The 27,319-nt window shown below is 42.6% G+C and overlaps 2 protein-coding genes across 4 annotated transcripts; one reads left to right on the forward strand and one right to left on the reverse strand.

Moving 5' to 3' along the window:
- Positions 1–7,158: 7,158 nt before the first annotated feature.
- MIS12 (MIS12 kinetochore complex component) lies at positions 7,159–12,191 on the reverse strand. The gene is made up of 2 exons (XM_027130811.1): positions 11,997–12,191; positions 7,159–8,314 (listed from the first exon to the last, which is right to left on the reverse strand). Exon 2 carries the CDS (start codon positions 8,272–8,274, stop codon positions 7,654–7,656), a length of 621 nt encoding a protein of 206 aa, XP_026986612.1. The 5' UTR covers positions 8,275–8,314; positions 11,997–12,191; the 3' UTR covers positions 7,159–7,653.
- A 31-nt stretch (positions 12,192–12,222) lies between these two features.
- On the forward strand, positions 12,223–26,795 carry DERL2 (derlin 2). 3 transcript variants are annotated; one of them, XM_027130807.1, is made up of 7 exons: positions 12,223–12,598; positions 13,467–13,532; positions 15,890–15,963; positions 17,317–17,410; positions 18,345–18,540; positions 18,799–18,889; positions 23,538–26,795. In XM_027130807.1, the coding sequence occupies exons 1-7, from the start codon at positions 12,506–12,508 to the stop codon at positions 23,641–23,643; spliced, it is 720 nt and encodes a 239-aa protein (XP_026986608.1). In that variant the 5' UTR covers positions 12,223–12,505; the 3' UTR covers positions 23,644–26,795. The 3 variants fall into 3 exon arrangements, with proteins under 3 accessions (XP_026986608.1, XP_026986611.1, XP_026986609.1); XM_027130810.1 differs by lacking the exon at positions 18,345–18,540 and adding an exon at positions 17,572–17,658 and having other exon boundaries at positions 12,467–12,598; positions 23,538–23,654; XM_027130808.1 differs by having other exon boundaries at positions 12,491–12,598; positions 13,470–13,532.
- The last annotated feature ends 524 nt before the right edge of the window (positions 26,796–27,319 follow it).

A 27,319-nucleotide genomic window follows, 5' to 3' on the forward strand; every position in this document is an offset into this window, starting at 1 on the left:
GGGAACCGGCGGACCTGAGAGCGCAGGACACAGTGAGTTTGTCGGGGTAGCGCGCCACCTGCCCAGAGGCTTGAGCCCACCCAGACTGTGCGTTTCCCTGTCTTAGGGTTTGATGCCACTACCGATGTCGGGCCGAGCCGAGACACAGCGGAAGGAGCTGTCCTGCCAGGAAGCCACAGTCTCGTCGTGTCCTGGACGGCTTGGGACCAACGGCTGTAGACCTCCAGAGACGCACGCCCAGAGTTTGCACGCTGCGCGGGATGAGGCGCTGGGGTCTACAGGGGGCTGTCATTGCTGTCTTTGGGGACCTGGGGGGGCTTCATCCTGGCCCAGAGCCCTTCCAGAGCTATGGGGCCCAAGATGAAGGGGGTGAGGGAGTCTCTCATTGATAAGAATTCGTGCTAGGAAACTACCCAACCCCAAGGGGTTTGTCGTCTCATACCCAAAAGACCTAATAGCAAAACGCACCTTGGCAGGCTATTTACCCACCTGCCATCTCTGTTTAAACATGAATGTTAAATGTCAGAACATAACGCTCTAATACTGCATATACTTTACTTGGAAATATCTGTAATTATGGTACCTCTGATGGAATAAATGCTCCTTTTCCAGTCTCCTTTATATTCTGTTCTTTATTAATTTCCAGCTATGCAGTGGGCCCACCAGACTTCCTAGTCTGCTCCAAGTTTCATCCCATAATCTTCACAACATCTCTACTGTCCCTCCAAAACAAATTTCATCCCATTATCCAGCATTCCAAGATACAGCATCTCTCTCCACTAAATAGCTATACAGGCCTCTAAATGACATCTTCTCCGTATCACGTCCCGATAGCATACCGGTGTCCAGTTCTACTGTCCGCTAACAGCAGGTCTGTCACTATCCCATTGCAGCATTATCCACTGCCCCTCAGTATTTAGTCCCCACTTGCCCCCATTATCAGGACACTTCTGCCCCTGGACAGTCCTCCCACTAAGCTCTACAATTTGCCCCCTAATTCACCCAGCTTGTATCTTTATAAGCTCAGTGTTTGCTAATGTCAGGGCCTTGTTGTCATTTTCCCAGTTCTGTTTTCCCGTAATCCCATATCACTACATGCCTTAATATCTTGCCTCTTTATTTCAGTGCCAAAAGCATGACATCCACCATTTCCCAATGTCAGCCTGTGCTGTGCAGCCACAGTTTACTACAATAATTTTCCCCCAATAAAAGGCACTATTCCCCAAAATTAAGTCTCCAAGTTACCACAGTATGTACCTCTCTGTTTTTCCAGTTTTCAACCTTGGATATTGGATCTTTACTGTCCTTTAATATTGACTAACCACTGAATCCCAATACATGGCCCAGTGCTCTCCAAACATTTGGTCCCATTGTTTCCCAGTCACACATCCCCTCTTTTTTTTTTTTTTTTTGGCCGCACCACAGGGCATGTGGGATCTTAGTTTCCCACCGCACCCCCTGCAGTGGAAGCTTGGAGTCTTAACCACTGGACCACCAGGGAAGTCCCTCACACAACCCCTCTTATCCCTCACACAGTCCTTCAGTGACTACTCAGGATATGATTCCCCAATATTTTGCCCTCAGTTAATCCCCTGATAGAACACCCCCCCCATTCCCAAAACCAAAGTTCCCTGTTCCTTGATATTTGACACATTGTTCCACAAATATCATGACCCTTTCTGGGCCACCAAATCTAGGCCTCCATTTTCTTCCCCAAATTCCAATATCTGGTTCCCATGATTATACCATTATTAGATCCTATTGCTCTACACTTTGAACGTTGACTCCAATATTCTCCTAAATATCCAGCCCCATTTGATCCCTTTATTTCAGGATTCACTGTATTGTTCCTCAGATATTTGGATTATTACTGTCTCCCCAATATTGTGCTCCAGTCTTCCTTAATATTCACCTCGTCATTGCTATCCCTGATGTTAAGCTCACCCCAGCCCCAAAATCAACCTCTCTTCTCATACCCCCATATTCTCCCCTATTAGCCCTTACTTTTCCCCATACCTTGTTGTTGTTGTTTTTAGCATGGCTACAATCTTTTTTAAATTTATTTTTGGCTGCTTTGGGTCTTCGTTGCTGCACGGGCTTTCTCTAGTTGTGGCAAGCGGGGGCCACCCTTCAGTGCAGTGTGCGGGCTTCTCATTGCGGTGGCTTCTCTTGTTGTGGAGAACGGGCTCTAGGCACACGGGCTTCAGTAGTTGTGGCGCACGGGCTTAGTTGCTCTGCCACATGTGGGATCTTCCCAGACCAGGGCTCGAACCCATGTCCCCTGCCTTGGCAGGCGATTCTTAACCACTGTGCCACCAGGGAAGTTCCCTGCCCATCCTTCCCCCCAGCCCCCATACCTTGACATTCCTGAAATACCTGAAATTCTCCATATCTCCTTGAAATTCCTGATTTCATTGAACTCCAATGCTTGGCCCATATTTTCTAACTAAATTAAATTTTCACTACCCTCACACCATCCATGTGTCCCTTTAGCATCCACATATGTCTAACCTGGCCAATTTTCCTTTTCTATAGTTTAAGTGTCCCAGGATATTTGGTCACATATCCCCTCCACTGCCTCCCTATATAGAGCTCTCAATTGTCCCCCAGTTTCTGGAATTCCAATATATCCAAAATATCCAGCCTCTCCACGCAAGTACTAATGGACAGCCTTTCCAGAGTTTAACTATAAAAACAAAAGGGCACAATTTTTGGGGCTTTGTGCCATGCTGCTCAAGAATCAAATTACTTTTATTTATTTTTTTGGCTGCGTTGGGTATTCGTTGCTGCGCGCGGGCTTTCTTTAGCTGCGGTGAGCGGGGCCTACTCTTTGTTGTGGTGCGTGGGCTTCTCATTGTGGTGGCTTCTCTTGTTGCAGAGCACGGGCTCTAGGCGCATGGGCTTCAGTAGTTGTGGCTTGCGGGCTCCAGAGCGCAAGCTCAGTAGCTGTGGTGCACGGGCTTAGTTACTCCACGGCATGTGGGATCTTCCCGGACCAGGGCTCGAGCCCGTGTCCCCTGCATTGGCAGGCGGATTCTTAGCCACTGTGCCACCAGGGAAGCCCCAAGAATCAAATTCTTAAAAAAAAAAAAAAAAAAAATCAAATTCTAGAGAGTCTTATTGACCTAGCTAAGCTCACATGCCCACTTTTGGCCAGAAGGCAAAAGAAACATCTTAATAAGAAGCCCCCATGAAAATAGCACACTAGAGGAAAGAGACAGCTTCTCAAAGGAAAACTGAAGTTATCAAGACCATGGATACTGGGCAGGCAAAAATAATAGACATCTAGTAAACTGACTTTTAGCAGATCACAAATGCTAAAGGGAGAAACAATTATTTTGGACATTTGTCCTATTATGTACTGGCTTCCCAAAGTGGCTACACCATTCTACATTCCCACCACACTGTATGGTTCCAATTTCTCCACTTCTTTGCCAAAACTTACCTTAAAAAAAAAAGTTATAGTCGTCTTAGTGAATATGAAGTGGTATCTCATTGTGCTTTTGATTTGCATTTCCCTGATGGCTAATGATGTTGGATTATCTTTTCATTTGCTTAGCCAAGTGTATATATTCTTTGAAGAAATGTCTATTCAGATCCTTTACCCATTTTTAAATTGGGCTGTTTGTCTTGAATTCTATAGGTTCTTTATATGTTCTAAGCATGTCTATTATCAGATATAATTTGCAAAAATTTCCTCATTCTGTGGTTTGTCTTTTCACTTTCATGATGGTATCCTTGAAGTTCAAAAGTTTTTAATTTTGATGATGTCCACCTTATCTATTTTTTCCTTTGTTCCTTATGTTTTTGGTGTCATCTCTAAGAAACTGTTGCTTAATTCAAGAACACAAAGGTTTAAGCCTATGTTTTCTTCTAAGAGTTTTATAGTTTTAATGCTTATATTTAGCTCTCTGATCCATTTCTGAGTTTCATTTTTATACACGGTTTGAGTTAGAGATCCAATTTCAATCACCAATGGCCAGTGATTTATGTAATGAAGCTTGCTTAAAACCCAAAAAGAGAGGGTTTGGAAAGCTTCCAGGTTGGGGAATCAGAACGTTTGCATGTGCCACCATGCCAGACCCAAAGTTCACAGGGACAAAAGCTCCTTTGTTCAGGACCTTACCGTATATCTCTTCATCTGGTTCTTGACTCATATATCCTTTATAATAAAGCAGCAATCCAGTGAGTAAATGGGCTTCCTGAGTTCTGTAAGCTGCTCTAGAAAATTAATTGTACTCTAGGAGGGGGTCTTGGGAACCTCTGATTTATAGCCAGTCAGTCAGAGCACAGGTAGCCTAGGCTTCTGATTGGCATCTGAAGTGGAGGACGGTCTTGTGGGACTGAACCCTTAATCTGTGCAATCTGATGCTATCTCCAGGTAGTGTCAGAATTGAGTTGAATTGCAGGACACGGACCTGGTGATGAAAAGTGCTTGGTGGTAAGGGGAAACACCGTCCCCTTCCCAACATCAGAACTGAGTGCAGAATGTCTTAAATAGTATTTCCTTATAATTCTTTTTACTTCTGTAAGGGTGGTAGTGTGTCCACTCCTTACTTTCTATTAATACCATCCCAAACCCTGTCACTGCAGCAGCAGGATGAGAAAAGTCTATTTGGGAGTATACAGTGGGGAGCAGGCATGATAATGACGGAGAATAAATAAATGCAAGGGGAAGCTTGGGAATTGGCATCTAGGGAGACTGCTGTGTATTTTTAAAATATTTATGTATTTATTTGGCTGCGCCAGGTCTTGGTTGCCACACATGGAATCTTCGTTGTGGCATGTGAACTCTTAGTTGTAGCATGTGGGATCTAGTTCCCTGAGCAGGGACTGAACCCAGGCCCCCTGCACTGGGAGCACAGAGTCTTAGCCACTGGACCACCAGGGAAGTCCCGGGAAATTGAAGGTTTGATATTACAAAATCATAGGATCTAATGTAGAGGGAAGTAGGAAACTGGATAAGACTGATGCTGGATGGGAGATGAGGCAATGAAGCAGAGTGGGTAACCAAGTATTTGTTATCCTGATTTATTTCTGAAGTTTTGAGGGAGGAATTTAATTATTAGAGGACAATGGGGCCAAGTATATTAATTTATTCCTGCAGAGACACTACTATGACAAATAGTCACAGTATTAATATCCAACAAGTATTAAGCACTTACTCAACATGTAATGGACTCGAGTTCTAAATACTGTGGATTTCACCCTTCTATCCAAGTCAGGTCCATATTTTAACCATATCCAAACAAACCATATTATTGCATATATAATGAGGCCAAGCAGATCTCAGCTGTTGTTTCCTTAATAAGCAGCCTAGGGGGCTTCCCTGGTGGCGCAGTGGTTAAGAATCCACCTGCCAATGCAGGGGACACGAGTTCGAGCCCTGCTCCGGGAGGATCCCACATGCCGCAGAGCAACGAAGCCCGTGCGCCACAACTACTGAGCCCGCGTGCCACAACTACTGAAGCCCACGTGCCTAGAGCCCATGCTCCGCAACAAGAGAAGCCACCGCAATGAGAATCCCACGCACCGCAACAAAGAGTAGCCCCCACTCGCCGCAACTAGAGAAAGCCGGCGTGCAGCAATGAAGACCCAATGCAGCCAAAAATAAATAAATTAAATAAATAAACTTTAAAAAATAAATAAGCAGCCTACATCCTTATGAATACCTTAATTTCTAATTTCACTAGGTATGTTAGTTTCCTGCAGCTACTGTAACAAACTTAGTGACTTAAAACAGCAGCAATGTATTCTCTCACAGTTTTGGAAGCCAGAAATTTAAAAGAAGGGGGTCAGCAGGGCCACACTCCCTCTGGAGGCTCTAGGGAAGAACCTGTTCTTTGCCTCTTCCAGCTTACGGTGGCTCTTGGCATTCCTTGACTTGTGGCTGCATCACTCCAATCTCCCTCTGTGGTCACAAGGCCTCCTCCTTGTCTGTCTCAAATCTCCCTCTATAAAGTCACCTGTCATTGGATTTAGGGCCCAGCCAGATAAATCAGGACGACTTCCTTATCTCCAGATCCTTAACATAATTTTACCTGCAAAACCATTTTTCCAAATAAGGCACAATCACAGATTCTAGGAATCAGGACATGGACATACCTTTTGGGGGATCACCATTCAACCCACTACACTAGGAGATTTTAAATAAGCTCCAAATGCAAAAATAAAAAATAAAAATAAATGATCATTTGGGTAAAAAGTCATACTGAAGGACGCATACCATGACATTATATACAGCAGAAAATCACAAATCAATGCTTTAAAAACATATATATTTAATGTACAGGATTGGAAAAAAGGACTCTTTGATAATAAACATAGTCTAGGTAAACACAGGCTTCCTAAACTGATGAATATTTAATTGCAAATATTAACACCCTAAGTTACACTTCTATATAAAGGAGAAACTCCAAATCCTGTTCTTTAGGAAGACATGGAAGGCAAGTAATACCTTAAGAGCAACTATTGCTATCTTTCCCCTTTCCTTGGGTGATCTAACATTTTACATGGATTAGTTACAAAAGGAAATATTAGATTCCATTGAATTTAAGCACAAGACACAGCTAAAATTTATCACTGAGAGTACTAAATATTTGATGCTTATGAGTGTGAATAAATAATTAAATATTAGGTACAAGGCAGATTCCAAAACTAACTGAAGCATGAAAAAAAAAGGTATAAATACCTAATAGTCAGTTAATATAAATTTTGCTATTGGATATGTTCCAGGCTTCCTTTTCTATGTCAGTGAAATCTGCTTTCTTTTTGTCCAATGTCTTCCATTGCTGGGCTCCAAGACAGTAAACTCTTTAACCTCACCAAGGCCTTGGTCAAGGAAAGGATTTATTTTAGAAACAAAATAACTTCTTTCTTCTTTCTAAAGGTCATAGTTGTTTTTTCTGCTACTTGCTTCCTTCAACGAGTTATTAAAGTCTCCGTGTGAGAAAAGTTACTGGGCAAAAACAAGCAGTCTGTGTTGGCTGTCCCACAGTGCAGTGGCTGGTTAATAAAGATGATGTCCAGGCTTCCCTGGTGGCGCAGTGGTTGAGAGTCCGCCTGCCGATGCAGGGGACACAGGTTCGTGCCCCGGTCCCGGAAGATCCCACATGCCGCGGAGCGGCTGGGCCCGTGAGCCATGGCCGCTGAGCCTGCGCGTCCAGAGCCTGTGCTCCGCAACGGGAGAGGCCACAGCTGTGAGAGGCCCACGTACCACACAAAAAAATAACAATAATAATAAAAAAAAAAGATGTCCACTTAACCTTTTTCTCATTTGGTCTCATCCAAAGAGTAAGGCAAAAGGATCAAGGTTACAGAGGACTGATGACCCAGGTACAACTTTTACAAATATCTTTAAATGGCCAGGGAAAGCTTTACTTCTTCAGTCATGCCCCCAAATGAGTCGTTATTGAACCAAGAATCCCTTGCCACCCATTAGAGGCAGCTAAGCACAGATGCTTCAAAGATTAGTTCAAGGTAGTGCATAGATGCTTCAGGAGAGTGGACCAAAAAAGAGGAGGCCGTGGAATACAGGAAAGAGTGAACAAAGAAGACACCCCCAAAGTACACAGTTCACTGGGATCAGAATGGTCATTGATATAAACTCCTTATCATTCCACCTTCTGACAAACTCCTTTTATTATTTAGACATTAAGATATTTTCAGTCTTTTGCCTTCCTTTTCCACATTGTCTATAATATTGTGTAGTTTTCTGGAGTTCTGAACCAGGAACAGCAAGCTCTCCCTAAAATCACTAGTCCCGTGCTCTCTGCCAACATTTTCAAGCTCATCAAACAAAGACAACGTCTGTTTGAGTTTGGCCTGAACAATTTTTTGCTCTTCTAATTCTGCAAGAAGGGCCTGCTTAGTGCATAATTCAGTCTTATACTTCTCCTGTAACTGTTCAATTTCTTTTTGGAGAAGCTGGAATTCTTCCTCACTATAAGGATGCGTCTGCTGAGGTTTATCTTCCGGAAGCAAGACGTTTGGGGGAATACGCAAGATCAACTGTAAAAACAGCTGCTCCATTTTGCCAAAAAGGTTATCAAAACGTCCTTTCATGAAGCAAAGAAACTTTTCCGTGCACTTACGAATCTGGACTGGGCTAATCGCACAGTCTGGGATGCCATCCAGCTTCTTCAGAATAACCTGTTCAACAGCCTGCATCACTTCAAATAGGTAGTCTTGAAATGCAATGTAGATCCTAAGCATGCAAGTTTGCGGTGTGAAGCCAAAGAACTGGGCCTCATAGGTCATCGGATCAACAGACATCTTGGCTTATTTTGCTTTGTTTATTTTGAATGTGAAAAATCTGCAAATGTAATAAGAAAAAATTTCACTTGTGTTCAAAAAAATCATCTGATGAAAGTAACAAATGACATTACAGATAGCAAAGCAAACAAAAACAAAACAAAGAAGCAGACAAAAAAATATGAAGTTTATGTTCCTTGATACCTGATGCTACTTCCAGCCTCACTCATCCGCAGCAGGATACAAACGCCGCCTCGCTGAGGCTTTTTCCATCAGCCTGTAACCTCCCTCTTCCTCCTCATTGTCCATTTCCCTCACCTCTCAGTTACTGAGGCTTCTGGCCTATGGATCAGCCTTCGGAATCCTATCATCCCAGACAACTTTCAAGTTTACATGGATGATCTTACCAATGCCCTAGAGACTCAGTTCCTTGAGTTTCGATGATCTTCATCTCCACTCTTTTAGCCACATGGCGATTGATATTTGTAACTTCTTTCCCTAGCTGCTCCTACTTTTTGACCACAACCTCATATGCTGGTCTTCCAACGCTCATTCGCATATTCGTATTATACCTTAATCGTCAAGACTTTCAGCCCTCTGATCTTCTTTTTCTAGCGCTCAGTCTCTCCCACCTCACTTCTTCCTCTCTCCATTTTAAGCTCCATGATCCATCACTTCAACGGCTCCCTTGCCAAGGTCCTCAACTCCCCTGTCCTTCCAACCTTGCCATCTGAAAAATATCCCATTAGAAGCTGAGCAAGCCTGATGTTTTCTCAAGGGTCTGGGAGACATTCCTTTCAAATGTAAACATCTAGGAAAATAGCACTCCTATCTCCCTGTCAATGTGGGTGTTTAACCTAGGGACCTTTTTCTGAGCTGTAACCATATACTTGTCATAGAAATAAAAGTATTGATAGTTTCATTATTCCTGCAAAGTAATTAGCTAAAAAAAATGGCTACCTCAATTACCAGGTGAATTTAGGATGAACCTTATGAAATAATTTGCAGCAAGTGGTGCAGTCAAATCTTTCTATGGGACAAGATGCTGTTAATCTTGAGAATTTATGTAATGGCTAAAAATAGAATGGTTGTAATGGTTTAGCTGTATAAAATAGGGTAGAATTTCTTTCTGTCTTTGTCATCTCATTCACAGATTACCTATAATGCATTGTAATCCAGATATGCTTATTCAGTAATAAAACTGCTTTCTCTTCTATATCTTGTGGAGAGGATTCTGTGGATTAACAGGATTTTAATTTCAACACTACCCTATGCCTTCAGGATCAATTTCAAACTCTTTCTCATGGCTTACAAGGACCTTCATCATCTGACCTTTACTAACCACCCTGTCCTCCTTTTTAAGGACCTCACATATGCATAATTGAAGTGATAATACTTCCTATTTCATAGCACTCTATATTTGGTCCATGCTAGGTCCTCTCTTATTTTCTTTCATCGCCCATAGGAACCTACTCCAGTGTTTTAATGTATGCCTTTTCAGTTCATCTTTAATTTTAATTCATCTTTAACAGGTTTTAGACATACAGTTGACCTTTGAACAACATGGGTTTGAACTGCCCAGGTCCAGTTATACGTGGATATTTTTCAGTAGTAAATACTAAAGTACTACATAACCCACAGTTGCTTGAAACTGTGAATGTAGAACTGCATATATGGAGAGCCAACTCTAAATTACACAAGGATTTTTGACTGCTGGGTGGATTGGCACCCCTAATCCCCACGTTGTTCAAGGGTCAACTGTATAGTCTTGAAAAATACAGTCTTCTTTATGTGTGGTTCGCTTTACATTATGTTTGCAATCACTTCATGTTATTACACTTCATTGTTATTTTACTTCATTGGTTCTTTTTTTATTTTTGGTTGCACTGGGTCTTCACTGCTGCGTGCGCGGCTTTCTCTAGTTGCAGCAAGCAGGGCCTACTCTTCGTTGACGTGCATGGGTTTCTCACTGAAGTGGCTTCTCTTGTTGTGGAGCTCGGGCTCTAGGCGCGTGGGCTTCAGTAGTTGTGGCTCACAGGCTCTAGAGCGCAGGCTCAGTAGTTGTGGCGCACGGGCTTAGCTGCTCTGCGGCATGTGGGATCTTCCCACACCAGGGATTGAACCTGTGTCCCTTGCATTGGCAGGTGGATTCTTAACCACTGCGCCTCCAGGGAAGCCCCACTTCATTGGTTCTAACCGAAGTATTCCATTAATTTTACCATATGCGTATACCGTACTTCATGTGTCCACTGTTCATAGTTGCTGGGCCACAGAGTTTACTCATACATAATTTCACTAAATACCATTAAAATGTTCTCCAGAACGCTAGGGGTGGGAGTACAGCTAAGCTGGTTTACCCTCCCATTTGCAGTATATGAGAATTTCTTTCTCATGTCTTTGCCTTCACTTGATATTACTCAAAATTCTTATTTTTGCCAATCTTGTAAAATTGTTTTACAGTGTTGCTTTTTGAAAACCAAAACCATCTAACCCCCACACAGGCTGGACACAGAGGACTGCAACTATCGACAGTCTCCTTGCCTCCCCAAATAGCTTACTGTTTACATTAGCATGACTCTACTATTCTAGGAGACCTGAGTAATAGTTTCATTGTCCAAACAGCTTGATTGTTCATTATGAGCCCCCAGAAAGACTGATCGACTCTGAAATGCTAAGCACCAACAATCTGTACAGCAAGATTCTCTGAAACCCTTGCCTCAGCTGTTTCTCCCAATGCTGGACTGCTTTTCATGAGCTCTACCCAATCCTAATCAAGCCTCCAAATTGAAAAATCCACCTTAAACCAAATTTGCGATTCTCAAAAAACTCCAATCTTGCCTGTCATCCCTACAAGACATTGCCAAAGCTCTGTCAAGGTGTTTTGCTTACCAGGGTAGGCAAAACACTCAGCACTGTTTTATCAATAGACTGTGAGGGTGATGTGTGGGGTGCAGGTAAAAGTATTTTAATGTGCGTTTCTCCAACTGCCAGTAAAGTTGAGCACCACTTGAAATGTATTAACTCTTAAGGTTTCTCCTTCTGTAAATTACCCATTCATATCCTTTTTAAAAACCACTCTCTCCAGCATTTTACTTAATTCCTTCCTTATATACTACCAGACGAGGCCACTCCCTGTTCCAACAACCTTTAGTGCTTCCTTATAACCCACGGAATAAAGTATAATATTCTTAACTTTGCCTGCCATAATCTGACTACTCTTTGTTCCAACCAAACCAAGCTATGGCCTTTCCCTGTGATGTCTTTCCCTCAAGAGAAGATGCCTGGCCAAATATCTTCCAAGGGTCAGTTTAAATACACTTCCCTGCGGACCCACCCCCTCCTCTGAATTCCCATCAGGACCTCTCTTCGGGCACTGGCCAACTCCTACTTTAGGATATTATTATCACGGGCCTATCTTCTCCGCAAGCCTTAGATTTCCTGAGGGCAGGATGAGTACGGTTTCAATAGATATTTACAGGTGAAACGCGGGAGGTGCCCAGGATACCTCAGCAAGTAGAGCAGCGGGAGCTCCAAAAACCACGGAGTAGGAACCACTTCCGGCCTGAGCACTGGCTCCCGGCAGGCCCCGCGCCCCCGCTGCATGCCGGAACCTTAAGGGTGGAGGTTCGCGGCCACCGGAGACTTTGCTCCATCGGGCCGCTCCAGCGCCCGGCGATGAGGCCTCAGCCAGTGCCACCCCTTCTCGCTCCTCTTCAGAGAAAATGCAGCCCCGTGACACTTACCCAAGCGACCATGAGAGTGACGAATTCGACCAAACACCGGCTTCCCGCCACCTTCTTTAAACCACCGCCTGCTGCCAGAGATAGGGGGCACCGCTAACTCCCTCAAATTCCGACCGCTAGCTGCCTTAGAGCGAGGGCAAGATGCTACCGCGCTCCTGATTGGCTGGCTGTCCGGGGGCAACCTATATTGCTGACGGAAAGGGGGCGAGCGGGAAAGCTAGCTGTGGCCTGCGGGGATTGGCGGAAGGAAGCGGTACTCACCCTCTTTCCCGCGACGTAGGTGGGTGGAGAAGCGAGGCTGGGCCGCCGCGGAGACACAACTCGTGATTGGCGGGTGTGCTTTCATTCGGGCTCTAGCGATTGGTGGCTGACCAACTGAGCAGCGCTGATTGGGCAGCAGCGTAAAGGGGTGGGCCCCGCCCTGATCCCGCCCTGATCCCGCCCCGCCTCTGGGACAGACTGGCGGAAGGGGAAGTGCGGGGGGGGGGGGGCCGGCGGCGGCGGGGAAAATGGCGTACCAGAGCCTCCGGTTGGAGTACCTGCAGATCCCACCGGTCAGCCGCGCCTACACCACCGCCTGCGTCCTCACCACCGCCGCTGTGGTGAGCAGCTGCAGCGCCAGCTTCTCATTATCCGTGCTGGATGTAACCGGGTCCTCGGGAAACTGGGGTTTGGGCCTCCGGGAAGCTCAGAGGGGTTGGTCTCAAGGGTGGGTGGAGGCGTACAGGGTTCACTTTGGGGTTCGGAGTGGCCCCGTGAGTGCTTACCCGGTGACCCTGGAAAGGAGTGCTGCTCCAAGAGGGCTGGGGGATCAGGACTGAGGGTCAGTTTTTGAGAAATAAAGGCAGGATCTGTACCAAGTCAGGGCTTGGGTGGGAGCCGCCCACCCAGTAAACGTGTCTGAGAACTCCTGCGGTGGCCAGATGATAATGTGGTGACTAGTGGAAGGAGGGTCCGCTTACTGGAGAAACGTAGATATTGAGGATAGAAAGCTGGAAGTTGTCGAGCGGAAAAGTCTTGAAATACAGAGAGTCTGTAATAAAGGTTGGCTGGAAGCACCCAGCCCTCACGGTGGCAGGGTATTGAGTCTTGGTTCTTTTGAGTGAATTCTGTTGCTTCACACAGTTGTTTCAGGTGGTGCACATGTGTTGGACAGATTCGTAGCAGCTGCTCTTACTTGCCCTGTATCGAAGATATCACCACCTGCCTTCCATACCTTCACATTACCCTTAACTATTGAAACATCAAACAGACTTTTACTTTGTGTTAGGTATTGGGGAATACAAAGAATTGTATCAATTCTACACAATTCTTTACCATCCTTTTCCTCCAGCCTAAGAAGAAAGCCTTAAATGATTCAGTCTAAGTGACTGAGAGTGGGAAATTGCTGGCCCTATTAATCTTTTGTTGTAAATGATGATATTTTGTTTCTTGATTGACTTGCTTGAAGAAATTCTTTTTCTATTTCAGCAGTTGGAATTGATCACACCTTTTCAGTTGTACTTCAATCCCGAATTAATCTTTAAACACTTTCAAGTAAGTGGTCAATCACAACCGCCATTAATGCCTCAGTTTTTGAACTTGTTTTTCTTACATTTTAGTAGCCAATCCTGTCATATACTGTCTCAAAGAATTCAGTGGGAATACTTGATTATAAGGCTTATGGAGGTGGGGGGACGGGGTACAAAGCAGTGATTCTTGCAGCCTGGAACTTTTAAGAGACTTTCAAGCTCCTCATCATGTACCAAATCAGAATCGCCAAGTGTAGGAATTAAGAATCTGTATTTTATTTTTAAAGTTCCCTGCATGGTTTTGATTTGATGTGTCCAGTTCCTGTATTTAGGAATCACTGGTTCAAAGTTAATGTTACAGATTGAGAGGAGACTGATCAGCTGGCTGTCCAGGGAGAGTCTCACAGGATGCCCTTATTTTGTGCACTCACCACCATGTACCACACCTGCCACCTTGGTGTTACTGCTATGGTCCTGTTCAGAAACTCAGTTCAGTTAGTGTTCTGATCCATCTTCCAGGGATCACATCATCCTAACAGAACTCCAGAAGACTGACTTCGAAGACAACATGGCAGTGTATTAGATTACAGTGAGAGATGGTCCTTTCCAGTAATTTGAGTGCTAAAAGAGAGATGTGTTTTCCTGTTCTAGAATGATCATATAGGCTATAGTTGGAGTAAGAGAGAGACCCCCAAACCAGTAATTCTGTCTCTATACCTGCTGTTGCCTCTGTCCCAAATGTGTTTCATTCACTGTATACCCACTGAACTCCAGCTTGTCTTTCAAGATGCAGCTTTTGTGTAGCCTTCTCAGATTCATCCTCCCTTGTGTCCTTAGGGTATCTGTAAATACTTTTTTTATATCTCTCATCTCATACTTGCACTTATTTATATGCTTGTCTCCTCACTAGGTTGAGGACTCTAAAATCCTGGATGCAGTTAGTATGTAGTAAACAATCCTGAATTGTTTCAACTTTAATAGTTACAAGTTCTTGGGGCTTCCCTGGTGGCACAGTGGTTGAGAGTCCGCCTGCCGATGCAGGGGACACGGGTTCGTGCCCTGGTCCAGGAAGATCCCACATGCCGCGGAGCGGCTGGGCCCGTGAGCCATGGCCGCTGAGCCTGCGCGTCCGGAGCCTGTGCTCCGCAACGGGAGAGGCCACAACAGTGAGAGGCCCGTGTACCGCAAAAAAAAAAAAAAAAAAAAAAAAGTTACCAATTCTTAAGAATTAAATGATGCATAAAGCAGACCTGTGGGCCCTTATAACTGCATTCTTCCTCCTCTACTCACATGGCCTTTGCTGGGAGCTATAGCTCCATCCAAACAAACGAGATTTGATTTTGCCTGGGGTTAAACTCTTGTTTTTTTGTTTTTTGGGGGGGGGGGGTTTTGGCCAGCCATGTGGCATGCGGGATCTTAGTTCCCCAACTAGGGAATCAAACCTGCATCCTCTACAGTAGAAGCATGGAGTCTTAACCACTGGACCACCAAGGAATCCCCTGAGGTTAAACTCTTGACACCAGTATCTGCAGTTGGAATTAGGATTTCTCCGTTTGAGTTCAGTCTCCCTATACAAACTGTGTGTCCTTGGGCAGGCCATTTTAAAATCATCCAGGTCTCTTACTTTCCTCATATGTGAAATGGGGATGGTAGTGCCAACCTGCTCATCTCACAGGATAATTAAGATCACATGAGAGAACAGAATATTTTAAAACACTTTAAATGTTAAGTGTTCTGTCATTGTGAGTAGTTGTTTTTATTGCAGGTGTGGATGGTTTGGGTGGGTAAGAGTATATCAGGGTTTGAAAATGAGCGTCTGTGTATCTACCAATTAGACTCTAATTGTTAAAGTATTAGGTCTTCACTTACAGGGAGTTGGCTCTTTGTTCAGACTAGAACTTGAGTATTTGTTGTAGAGTTACTCTTCACTCTGGATGTTTCTGACAACTGATATAGAAACATTTCTTAGCAATTGATATTAGATCCAGCAATCTTCCTTTCATATCTTGAGACTATTCATTAGATTGTGATACTACATATATGAAAGCACTATTCTGCAAATTAATCTAGTCTTTCCATCAAACTTTTCCCATAATTTGCCTGACCATATAGTATGGGTTTAAAAAAAAAAAAGAATCACAATTTCAAGTTTTCTGTCCTACTATCCTTAGAAATTCCTGGGGCAAGTGACATCTTTCACTGAAGCAGCACAAAAATTCAGTGTCAGATTGTGTGCCTCACTTTTGAGTTCAGACATAGTATCACCTATTCATGGCCTTCCAACCCTTGTAGTCATAGGATATCTCCTTCATCTTAATATAAAAATGTTTTCTGGTATATTTTACTTAATCTATCTTTCTCTTGATGTTTTTCTTTTAACAGATATGGAGGCTAATCACCAATTTCTTATTTTTTGGGCCAGTTGGATTCAATTTTTTATTTAACATGATTTTTCTGTATCCTTTACTAAGTGGGGTTAGCATAAAAACTTTAGGTTTACTTAGGAAATACAATATTGTTTGAAACTACTAATCCTGTTATTTTTGTTACCATCTTAGCTGTAACTTCTGGCTACTGGCTCAGTGATACACAGAATAGTTGGTCAGTTAGTAATGTTTTGAGGGTGTTTATAGGTCACTGTTTATTCAAATGGGAGGTATTTAACCGTAAAATGTTTACATTTCTGCCCATAAGCCACTTACAGATCTGATCAAAGGAGAGCAGAAGTGATTTAATTGAGGCGTACTTACAAAATAACACTGGCGGGCCCCAAGTGATAAAACACAACCTGGGAGTGGGTTCATGGGGGATGGAGAACTTGAGATCTCCTTGGATCTTGGTTGCTAGTTCCACTGGTTGGAAAGACAGTGCCGTGTCTCCTGGGCTCGCCATGTTCCAGTTTGTTGAAAGAGAGGAAGAGTTGTGCTCTGATCAGATGGTAATTGGGGCCATTGAGCAGGGCATTTCTCCTGCACCCCGACCCTCTGGATTAAGAGGGGAGTTACAGCTCAGCTCATCTGCAGTAGACAAAGGGCCTTTTAGGGGTGACAGGATTCCTGCCCTAGGATGGATTCCTGTGTCTTCTGTATGGTGTATCATTCTGGTAAGTTTCTAATAATTAAATTTTTTCATTGTAATGCCTCCTTATTGACTGAGGTACAGCAATGCTTAACTCCCTGGCCTGAAAAGGCAGATTTTTACATGAAGCTTCTTGATGGGGATTTCCTCCAAATTAGGTTGTGAAAAAGCAAGGATGGTGTAGATTATGGTGTGGCTGAACATGGGAAAGACAGGACAAATTTCAAAAGGTGTAGTCGGTCACGGGAAGCATGTTTATGTGGTGTCTGGCTTAGTTCCCCAGTCAGGAACAGTTTTTGTAAAACATGGAGCCGGTCTTCTCTTCACCTTGCCTAAAATGGCTGGTAAAAGAGAGGCAACCATACTACCACTCATAAATATTCTAATAGGAACAAAGGCTGACTTCTTACACATAAAGTGGAGTCCAAGTGTACTTAAGTGGTACATTAAATTTTACTTTCTTGGGCTTCCCTGGTGGCGCAGTGGTTGAGAGTCTGCCTGCCGATGCAGGGGACACGGGTTCGTGCCCTGGTCCGGGAAGATCCCACATGCCACGGAGCGGCTGGGCCCGTGAGCCATGGCCGCTGAGCCTGCGTGTCCGGAGCCTGTGCTCCGCAACGGGAGAGGCCACAACAGTGAGAGGCCCGCGTACCACAAAAAAAATTAAAAAAAAAAAAAATTTACTTTCTTCATATTTGTGTGCTTAACATTTTCTTAACTTGGAACTTAAGATATCGTTACTGTCGAATGCTAGAAGAAGGCTCTTTCCGAGGTCGGACAGCAGACTTTGTATTTATGTTCCTTTTTGGTGGATTCTTAATGACTGTATCCTTCGACAAATAGAACAAATACAGGAAAATACTAAAGAACTCCCTCTCTCTTCCTAAAGCTTTTCATCTGTCTCCCAAAATTCACTAGATACTCGGAATGAACAGATAAAAGTAGACCCCCCAGATATTAGCTTCAGGCTCCTATTTATTTTACAGCGTACTTTATGTGGCAGCTTTTCTAAGCCTAGAGGTTGGACAGGATGCTTTCCTACTGTGAGCGAGTCAGAGGAACTGTTAACCCAGGTGGGTTACTATTAAGTATCTTAGATGTATTCTTGTTGGTGGGTGTACTTTACTTTTAAGCTAAGTTGGTAAGACGTTTATTTGGTCAACATCAAAACTTTTTTTTAAATTTTTATTGGAGTATAGTTGCTTTACAATGTTGTGTTAGTTTCTGCTGTACAGCAAAGTGAATCAGCTATACATATACATATAGCCCCTCTTTTTTGGATTTCCTTCCCATTTTTTAGGTCACCACAGAGCATTGAGTAGAGTTCCCTGTGCTATACAGTAGTTTCTTATTAGTTAAATAAATTACTTTTTTGAAAAAAGAATTGTCAACTGAGTACCAGACTTGAATGTAGCCCTGTCTGACAAGATGGTTTTGCTCCAGCTGGCTTGATTCACGTTTGTAAAGGTCCTCATGGTGATCACTGACCAAGGAATTAACACATACTCCAAAGAGGCAAGAACTTCATGAAAGCAGAATATTAATTTGAATTAGCAACACTTCAGATGATGTCGCCTAAGCAGGTTTTTGCCTGATGGCTCTGGGTAATTATTTTCAGGCTTTTTTTTTTTTTCCTAAAGATGTAACTACTGCTCGCCTTTCCTAATTCAAATGTGTGTTGGAACACAATCCTTAGTTCCCTTGCCCAGTCTTCCCTATTATACTTAATGTTGCTGTTTTCCTTAATGCCAACCGCTAGCTTTTTGGTTTGTTTGTGAGCTTAGTTTTCTTGGGCCAGGCCTTTACAATAATGCTTGTCTACGTGTGGAGCCGAAGGAACCCGTATGTCCGCATGAACTTCTTCGGCCTTCTCAATTTCCAGGCCCCCTTTCTACCCTGGGTGCTCATGGGCTTTTCCTTGTTGTTGGGGAACTCAATCATTGTGGACCTCTTGGGTAAGATTCTTAGCACTACTTTTTCTATTATTTTACTTGCAAACTTAATTTGTCACTATTTTTCATGTTAATCCTGCCTGGCCTTCATATACAGCTCTTATAGGATTATTATATGCTCAAAGACTACAATATTCGTTTTCAAGATGTTAATAAGTATATTGACATTTCTTCCCAAAGAGAAGAAATTTTTGTTGGTAGAGCCTCCTGCCATCAAATTTCTAATCCTCTCCCTCATCCTTTATTTCTGGTTGACTCTAGGTATTGCAGTTGGACACATATATTTTTTCTTGGAAGATGTATTTCCCAATCAACCTGGTGGAATAAGGATTTTGAAAACACCATCTATTCTGTGAGTATTCAGCACCGGGTTACATGTTCCTTGCAGGTAAACCGGGGCTCCCAGCACACATCGTTCAGGCCAGTGAATATTTGGCGATTGAGTAGTCGGGCTGCCGTTGAGGAGCAGTTGGCTTGGGCAGGAGCAGACCATGCCAGAGTTGTGGCGGGAGGCTCAGGGTGTCCTGAGGGTGATGTGGTAATTGCTGTCCCAGCTGACCACCAGCACCTCCTGTCCCGGGGAGGAGCCTGTTGGTTTCATGAAGGATGCTGTCTGAGTTTAGAGAGGTGAAGTGGCGAAATGGGCAAAACTGACTAGAGGGAGGTTTCTAGAGGTGGAATGTCTGGTCTTCCAAACAGGTGATAGAGATAAGCAGTGAAGTAGAGTGGAAATAGCTTTGGGCTGGAAACCAGGTACAGGCTGTTTGTTCTGCCAACCAGCCATGTGATTTTAAGCAAGTCCCTTCTGCTTTTTCACATGTCAGTTTCCTGAGGGTAGAGCTTTGATCTATAGGACCTCCTTCTATGCCAGAATTTTGTGTCCTTGGGACGTACTGCATTAAAAAGGGTTCACTTGAGGAATAAAATGTGAGTTTTTATTATTAAATGTTGATTGTAGAATAAGCAAAATCAAGAAAGTAAAATCCTCCATAATCCCAGCATTTAGATATAACAGTGGCTACCACTGTTAACGTTTTAATGTGTATTCATGAGCCTTTTACTGTCTGTGTACTCTTTAAAAAATGCTATTTCATAAGCTTCTTTCTAATGTAATATATCATAATCATTTTTCCATCATAAATGTCCGACAGAATTGTAACAGCTGCATGATACCCCCGATATGAATGGAGCACGATTTACGAGTGCCTAGCGATGGACACTGACATCCTTCTTGCTCTTCCTTCCATGATTGGAGTGGTGAACATTCCTGTAGCTACACATCCATATAGCATGTGTAGCAGCACATCCTTTGCGCACATCCATGATTATTTTCAAAGGATAAATTCCTACAAGTAGAATAGCTGTTCAGTTTCTTGCCAAACCGCCATGCAGAATGGATATTCAGGTTTACATTTCCACCAGCAACGTATGTGTCCATTTCCCCACATCTTCATCAAATGTGGGAGAGCCCCATGACCCCCTTTAATGTGCACTTTCTGTAAACAAGGACAGTCTTTTACATAGTCAAAATCTGGAAATAAACATTAATTCTCAGACCCAATTCCACTTTTGGCAGTTGTCCTCAGAATATTCTTTATAGCAGAAGAATGCAGTTCAGATTCAGGTGTTTCGCTTCGTTACCATGTCCCTTTAGTCCCTTTCAGTGTGGAGCAGCTCCTCAGCTTTACCTTGTCTTTTGTGACATTGATGTTTTTGAAGATTATAACCCCATTTTGTAGAATGTCTCTCAATTTGGGTTTGTCTGATGTTCCCTCACATTTAGGTTCAGGTTTTGCATCTGTGGCAGGAATATCAGAGAAGTGATACTGCGTTCTTCTGATTGCAGCCTATTGGCACAGGATTTCAATTGGTTGAATTTGCCAAAGTAGTGGTAATCACTTTGATTACTTGATTAAGGTATCTGCAGGGCTTCTCCACTGCCAAAGTTACTTTTTTTCCCCTTTGTAATTAAGTGTTTTGCGGGGAGGTACTTTGAGACTACGTAAACATCCTTTTTCTTATCGAATTTCAATTCATTTATATCTGCAAGAATCCATGGTTTCATGTTTTATTCATGAATTATAATCCCTTATTATTGTTGTTTATTTTGATGCTTATATTGTCCCAGATTTGGCCAAGGGGAACCTCCTTAAACTGGCTTTGAAGTACTTTTCAATGTGCTCCCATCTTTTTTTTTTTTTTTAAAACCGATTTATTACTTTCTGGCCTAGCAAGATATCCCAGGCTCATCTTGTGCTCTTCTTGACCCAGTTGTAGAATCAGCTATTTCTTTAAGGAGGCCTGGTTCCTTTTTAGTAGAGAATGGTATTTAGAGGCCAAGGTCTGGGCGGCAGATGTGCTTATTGCTTTTGGAGTATTACTACTCCCAAGTCCTCTCAGTGAACAGAGCAAGGGAATTATATACATATGCATATGAGTGTATATACATGTATGTTTTCAGATCTATGTGTTTTTTTAAACATGGGTTTATGCGGATACTTGCAGTTCTGGTACAACTCCATGTGATTCATTCTTTTTTTTTTCCTTTCTATATTTTTCCTCCAATATTTTATTATGAAAATTTCCAGACTTACAGAAAAGTGGAAAAAATTATACAGTCACATTTACCTACCACATAGATTCTACAATTAACAGTTTACTATTCTTGCTTTTTGTACATCTATCTATCCCTCCATCCATCTTTCCATTCCAGTATACTTAATTCTCTAAATATTTTAGAATCTATATCACTAACTAGAATTCTTTTTTTAAATTTATTTATTTATTTGGTTGCACCAGGTCTTAGTTGCAGCTGGCGGGCTCCTTAGTTGTGGCATGCGAACTCTTAGTCGTAGCATGCATGTGGGATCTAGTTCCCTGACCAAGGATCAAACCCGGGCTGCTTGCTTTGGGAGTGCGGAGTCTTAACCACTGTGCCACCAGGGAAGTCCCTAACTAGAGTTCTTTGTTTATATACAACAAAATACACAAATCGCAAGGGTTTCGACTAACGGGTTTTCATAAACGCACATACCTATGTAACCCAAACTCCTATCAAGAGAAAATTACCGTTACCCAGAAAGTTCTCTCAAGCCCCTTTCCTGTCAACCCTGCCCCCTTCCCCCAAGAAACAATCACTATGCTGCTTTTGTCGCTCCACAGATTAGTTTTGCATGTTCTGCAGCTTCATGAGTGGAATCATATAGTATGTATATACTCCTTTGTATAAGGGCTCTTTCATTCAACATCATGTTTTTGAAACTCACATTGTTTTTCTTGTAACAGTAATTTGTTCCCTTTTTTGCTGAGTAGTAGTCTATTTTATGACAATCCACCCCTTTCCATATTTCCCCATTCTCACTGACAGTGAGAAACCCGATTCCTGTTATCATTAATGTTTTTACTTATTTAATTAATACCCCCATATGTAGCCAGTCTCTCATCACTGTGTCCCCCTGTTCCATATGGATGCCTTGCTCACCCTGCTCTGCCTCAGACTCCCTGTGTCAGGCTGCCCTCTTATGGGGGTGCCCTCCTTACCCTACTCAGGCTCTTGACACCCTGCAGCAGGCCAGCTCCATGTGTGCATGCCCCAGTTGGGCTCTTGACTCCCAATGCAAGGCTGCTCCCCTAACCCCCATCTTGCTCTGGGCCACCATGGCTCCACCCCTCCCCACCCCCATCCTCCCCGCATGGACACCTGCTTTGTTCTGCCCTACCTAATGTTTGGGAAGTAGATGGGCGGGGGCTCAGTTTTTAACATGCTTTCCTTTAATTCTTGTGAGAGCAAACATTTTCATGTTTTTTAACCATTTGGATTTCCTTTTTGAATTGCTTGTTCAGCTCTTTATTTTTCTTTTAGTGCCTGTTTATTGTTAATTTGTAAGAATTAAAGGAGCTCATATTGAAATATAGACGCTTTTTCTGACCCCAGTATAAAACAGGAGTTTTCAGATAATCTAATTTCATCAGCTGTGGGCAAGTACAATTAAAAACATGAATGCAGATAGAGGATGCTTCTTTAATGGTTAATTCTTTAAGGAAATTTTGAATGACCGTATAGTAGTATTTTAAAAGTCTTTTGGACATTTGCTATCCCTTCTTATGCTCCGTGTGATTTTTCTTGGAATAACTTCGTAGGTTTTTTTTAAAGTTTAATTACAATAAAGTATACATAAAATTTGTCATCTTATACATTTTGAGTGTACTGTTCGGTCGCATTAAGTACATTCACCTTGTGCTTCTATCAACACCTTCCATCTATAGAACTCTTCATATTACAAAAGTGAAACTCTGTGTCCATTAAACATTAACTCCCCATTCCTTCTTTCCCCCGAGTCCTTGACAACCACCATTCTACTTTCTATCTCCATGAATTTGACAACTCTAGGTATCTCATATAATTGGAAACGTACAGTACTTGTCCTTTTCTGACTGGCTGATTTCACTTAGCACAGTGAAGACACTTAGCACAGTGTCTTCAAGGTTCATCCATGTTGTAGCATGTGTCAGAATTTCCTTTCTTTTTAAGACTGAATAATATTCCATTGTATGTATATACCATTTTGTTTGCCTATTCATCTATCAGTGGATGTTGGGTGATACCTTGGTTGTGGGGAGACATTCATGATAGATTTAGGGAAAGGTTACAAAACAGAAGTAGTGTCTAACTTTTGTAAAATTACATATATAAAAGTTCTGGAGGAATATTGAAAGTGTCAATACCTCTGGTGATTTAGGATGTTTTGCTCGTATATATTTCCTGTTTTCGCTACAATTACACGTATTGCTTTTGTAGTAAAAATTAGTAAAGGAGGTAAAAGTTAATGTAAATGTGAAATAATTATGAATCCCTTCAAAATATGGTAACTATTTCACTGGTAGGCAGACGTACTGCTTGTCCATTGGTGGAAACCCCATGGGATCTTTTTGATCTTGGAGTAGTATCGAGGACCTAAGATGACTCTGGGACTAAATTATATCCGTTGGCTGTCTTTTAGGAAGGCTATTTTTGATACACCAGATGAAGATCCAAATTACAATCCACTACCTGAAGAGCGGCCAGGAGGCTTTGCCTGGGGTGAGGGCCAGCGCCTCGGTGGCTAAAGTGGCAGTGCCAATAACGAGACCCAGCTGGGAAGGACTCAGTGACATACCCATTGGGATTCTTTTATCCTTTGTGTTGCAAAAGTATGGACACTTTTGACAGCTTGACAAGATTTTGACTCCAGAAGCACTTTATGAAATGACACACTGATTAATCCAGAAGACATTTCCAGCAGTTTGCCAGTGGTTCCTCACTACACTGGTACTGAAAGTGTAATCTCTTGGAGCCAAACAACTGGAGAAACAAATACCCTGCTGCCTCTAAGGAGCAAGTACCTGAGAACTTGAGTTCTGTGGTGACGGGCAGAGTTCTTCCTCTTCCTCCTCCTCTTTGATAGACGAGGCCATGGTGTAAATGGAAGTTTCAGAGAGGACAAAATAAAACTGAATTCCATCTCGCTCTCTCTCTCTCACTGAATTAAAGCTTTTGTGTGTGATCTTTTAAATTATCACCATGTCTTCTAGCTCTCCTGCATAGGTCTGCACTCAGAGCAGTTTACGTGCCCGCTCGTCCTGTGTCTTCATGGCTTTCGGCTGGATTTCATTTCAAGATTGGAAATACACGGCTGAGACACCATGGCTGTGTACACAACTTACTAACCCAGAATGCCAGCTCCAGTGGGAAGATTTGTTTCTGTTGTCCAGATAGTTTGTTCTCCGTTTGGGTTTTACAAAACTTCAAGTTGTCAGCGTGGTGGAAAAGAAGGGTAGGGTGGATCAAGTAGCAGCAGGAGCTCTGTTGTAGAGAGTCAGGTAGGCGCGAAGCTAACGTACCGTCTCGTTTATTTACTCTGCATTTCTCTGCTCGGAAATATCCAGGGAAAGGCAGGTCATGGCCACATTTTTAGAAAACAACAGAAAGATCTTCTTTACACCTGGGAGACAGGTTAGAATGTTGACTCTAACTTGAGATGAGCGGGTACCAGTTAGGCAGGGATACATTTCTCCTGGGTCTTTGGCTGGTGAACATTTATCATTTGCTTCGTGAAAAGCCAAGAAGCTTTCAGAGACAAGTACCGGGTTTACCTTCCCAACCAGGTAGAAACCAGACAGGTCCACAGAAGTTGGCACTTAAAGCCAGTGGTTCAATAAGTACTTACCCAAGATGTTCACTTCCTGGGGGCTCAGCAGGTTGACTATCACACTGCCTAAGTAATTCAGAGAACCGGGAGAAATAGAATGAATGCCCCCAGGAAAGAGATTAATTCAAATCATTCTAATAAATGGCATGTAGGCCCGGGAACATTTCCCAGCTATTTCCAGCTTGGCTAAGTGGTTGCTTTCTAGAGTGTGAGATGTCCCTCAGAAGGATGAATATGAGGTTTATATTAAACATAATAAACATCTTAAATGGGAATTTGCAGATAATTTGCGAAGTGTAAAGTATTTTAATGTCTTTAAATGGAATATACATAAGTAATGGAATTTAATATAAGTACTTTACATGCTGCTAGTCAGTAACTTTGATTGTTGCAATTTTATGGAACGTGGGTTAATGGGACTGCTATTTTTCCTAAGTGGCTTTAAAAAAAATCTTTAAATGCCAATCTTAGAATGTATAGTCCTTATGGGATTCTTAAATTTTGTCTTGTCTTTGTTCAAGAAAGCTTTTAATTAGAAGGTTGGTTTTGTTTTGTTTTTCATTGTTTTGGGGCTAGAAATAGGTTTCTTTAGTTAAATTTGTTCTCCCTTAGTTAACTTTGAGTTATCCAATTCATGGAATATCTGCGGTGAAATTTTAATTCTAAAATCTGTTCACTGAGTGTTCATTTAAGTAGGGAATGTCTAAACATACTGATGACTGGGTAAGACAGGAAACATTTTGAGTTTATGGCCTAAACGCAGTCAGTTATGGGATTTTGGTCTCTCCGATTTTATGAGATGAAAATTCCTAGTGGCAGGATGCCATGCTGTGCTACTACATTGTGTCCTATGCAGTTGGCATTCCAAGCACTGACCTCTTAATTTGAGTGGCCAGTCCCACTACCACCATCCCTGGTCCGGTGTTGCACATCCGGATACTTTGGCTCACCTGGACGTAAGGAAAAGTCCTCACTTCTTCCCCAGTTTACCTCTCAATCTTGGTTCTTCCAGAACACACTTCTTTTTCTTAATGCAAGTCAACTGAAAAGCGAGATTTGATACATGGAATCTTGTGACCAATTTTCCTGACATACATAGAATTTAAAAGATTCCTGAATTCCACCAGTAATGCTGAAAAGCACACCTAAGGCATAGCTTTTTTGTTGTAGAAATACAGTATATGTTCATTAAAAAAAAAAAAGGACATGCAAATTGCATCTCCATAGGAGATAACACTTCATACATTTTGCTGTTTTTTTCCACTATGGATTTCTCTTTGTTTCTCTCTTCCACTTGTTCTTTCTCTGTGTCACTGTTGTATGTCCTAGTATCTTTCATACCTCTTGTGTAGTCTCTAAGCAGAGACCACCCAAGTCCTGGATTCTTGGTAACGAAACCCTCACTCTGTCTGTGGGGCCTATGAAATTAGGAAATATTGGCGCTATTGGCTTGTTGGGTAAAGGGCTTCCTAGAATTGCCATCTGTCCTTCACAGCCTGCATTTTATATTGTGGCTGTGTTTTCCTTTGACAGGTAACTCTGTGTTGCGAGTCATGATACTGCCGTTGTTTTCAGTGTTCTGTAGGCTGTCCCCTAAGCTACTTATATATTTTACACGTTTGCATTAAATTTGTTGAACTTTGTATAATCAAGTCACTTCTCTGCTCAGAAATGCACAGTAACTTCTTAGTAAGCCCCCATATCAAATGCATACGTTGTCTTCCTCTGCACGTTACTCCCACTTCTACCTAACAGGGACCTCAACTTAATTCTCTTCAGTTCTTCAAGGCCTTGCCCCATTCCTGGCTCCTCAAGATACCTTGACTCTAGGGCCTATTTCATTGCCTGTGTTCTTTGAATCCCTATGACACTTTGAGTCTGTACAACATACTCTTACACCAAATTACTGTATTGTTCTTAGCTGGTACATGTAAATGAGTCTTGTCTCCTTCATGAGAATGTAAAAGCTCCTTAAGAGCAGGAACCATGTCTTAAATTTTTGTATCCACCACAGTGCCTAGCATAGTGCTTGGCACATGGGTGCTGAATAAATACTTTGTTTATTGATCAGCAAACTATTATCTGGTATTTTTAATTATAGAGGGATTAGTGTATGTGCATGCAAGCTTGTACCTAGTTGCTGAAGCTTATGACTGTCTCAAAGTGGGATGGAGCAAAACAACATGATCAACGGCAGGGGTTTGCTGGTCCGACCAGCCAGCCAACAACGATGACCACCAGCTGGTATGGTCATGGTAAGAACAGATAGTTAAACCCACGGACCCTTGCAGAGCAGTTAAGAATGAGATGTGTCTGACAATTCACCTTTTAGAAGAAGAGCCCAGATATTTCTTGAATAGCTATTAGCTTATGACCATCTGCATATGAAAGCCACTTAACCACAAGAGACTCCTTTTGGAGGGACAGCAGATTTCAGACTACTAATATGAGGGATTGGGGGGAGGGGGCAATGTGTGTAACACTGCTTAATGCCAATACAGGATTTTATTTTTCAATTCTTTGTTCCACTTAGCTTTGAAGCTGCGGAATAGTTAGGTCATTAGGCTAGAGATTATGAATGAATTACCTATGCA

The sequence above is a fragment of the Aethalodelphis obliquidens genome, unplaced genomic scaffold, assembly GCF_003676395.1.
Source record: "Aethalodelphis obliquidens isolate GAN/ISIS:26980383/991018 unplaced genomic scaffold, ASM367639v1 scaffold38, whole genome shotgun sequence".
NCBI classification, from domain to species: Eukaryota; Metazoa; Chordata; class Mammalia; order Artiodactyla; family Delphinidae; genus Aethalodelphis; species Aethalodelphis obliquidens.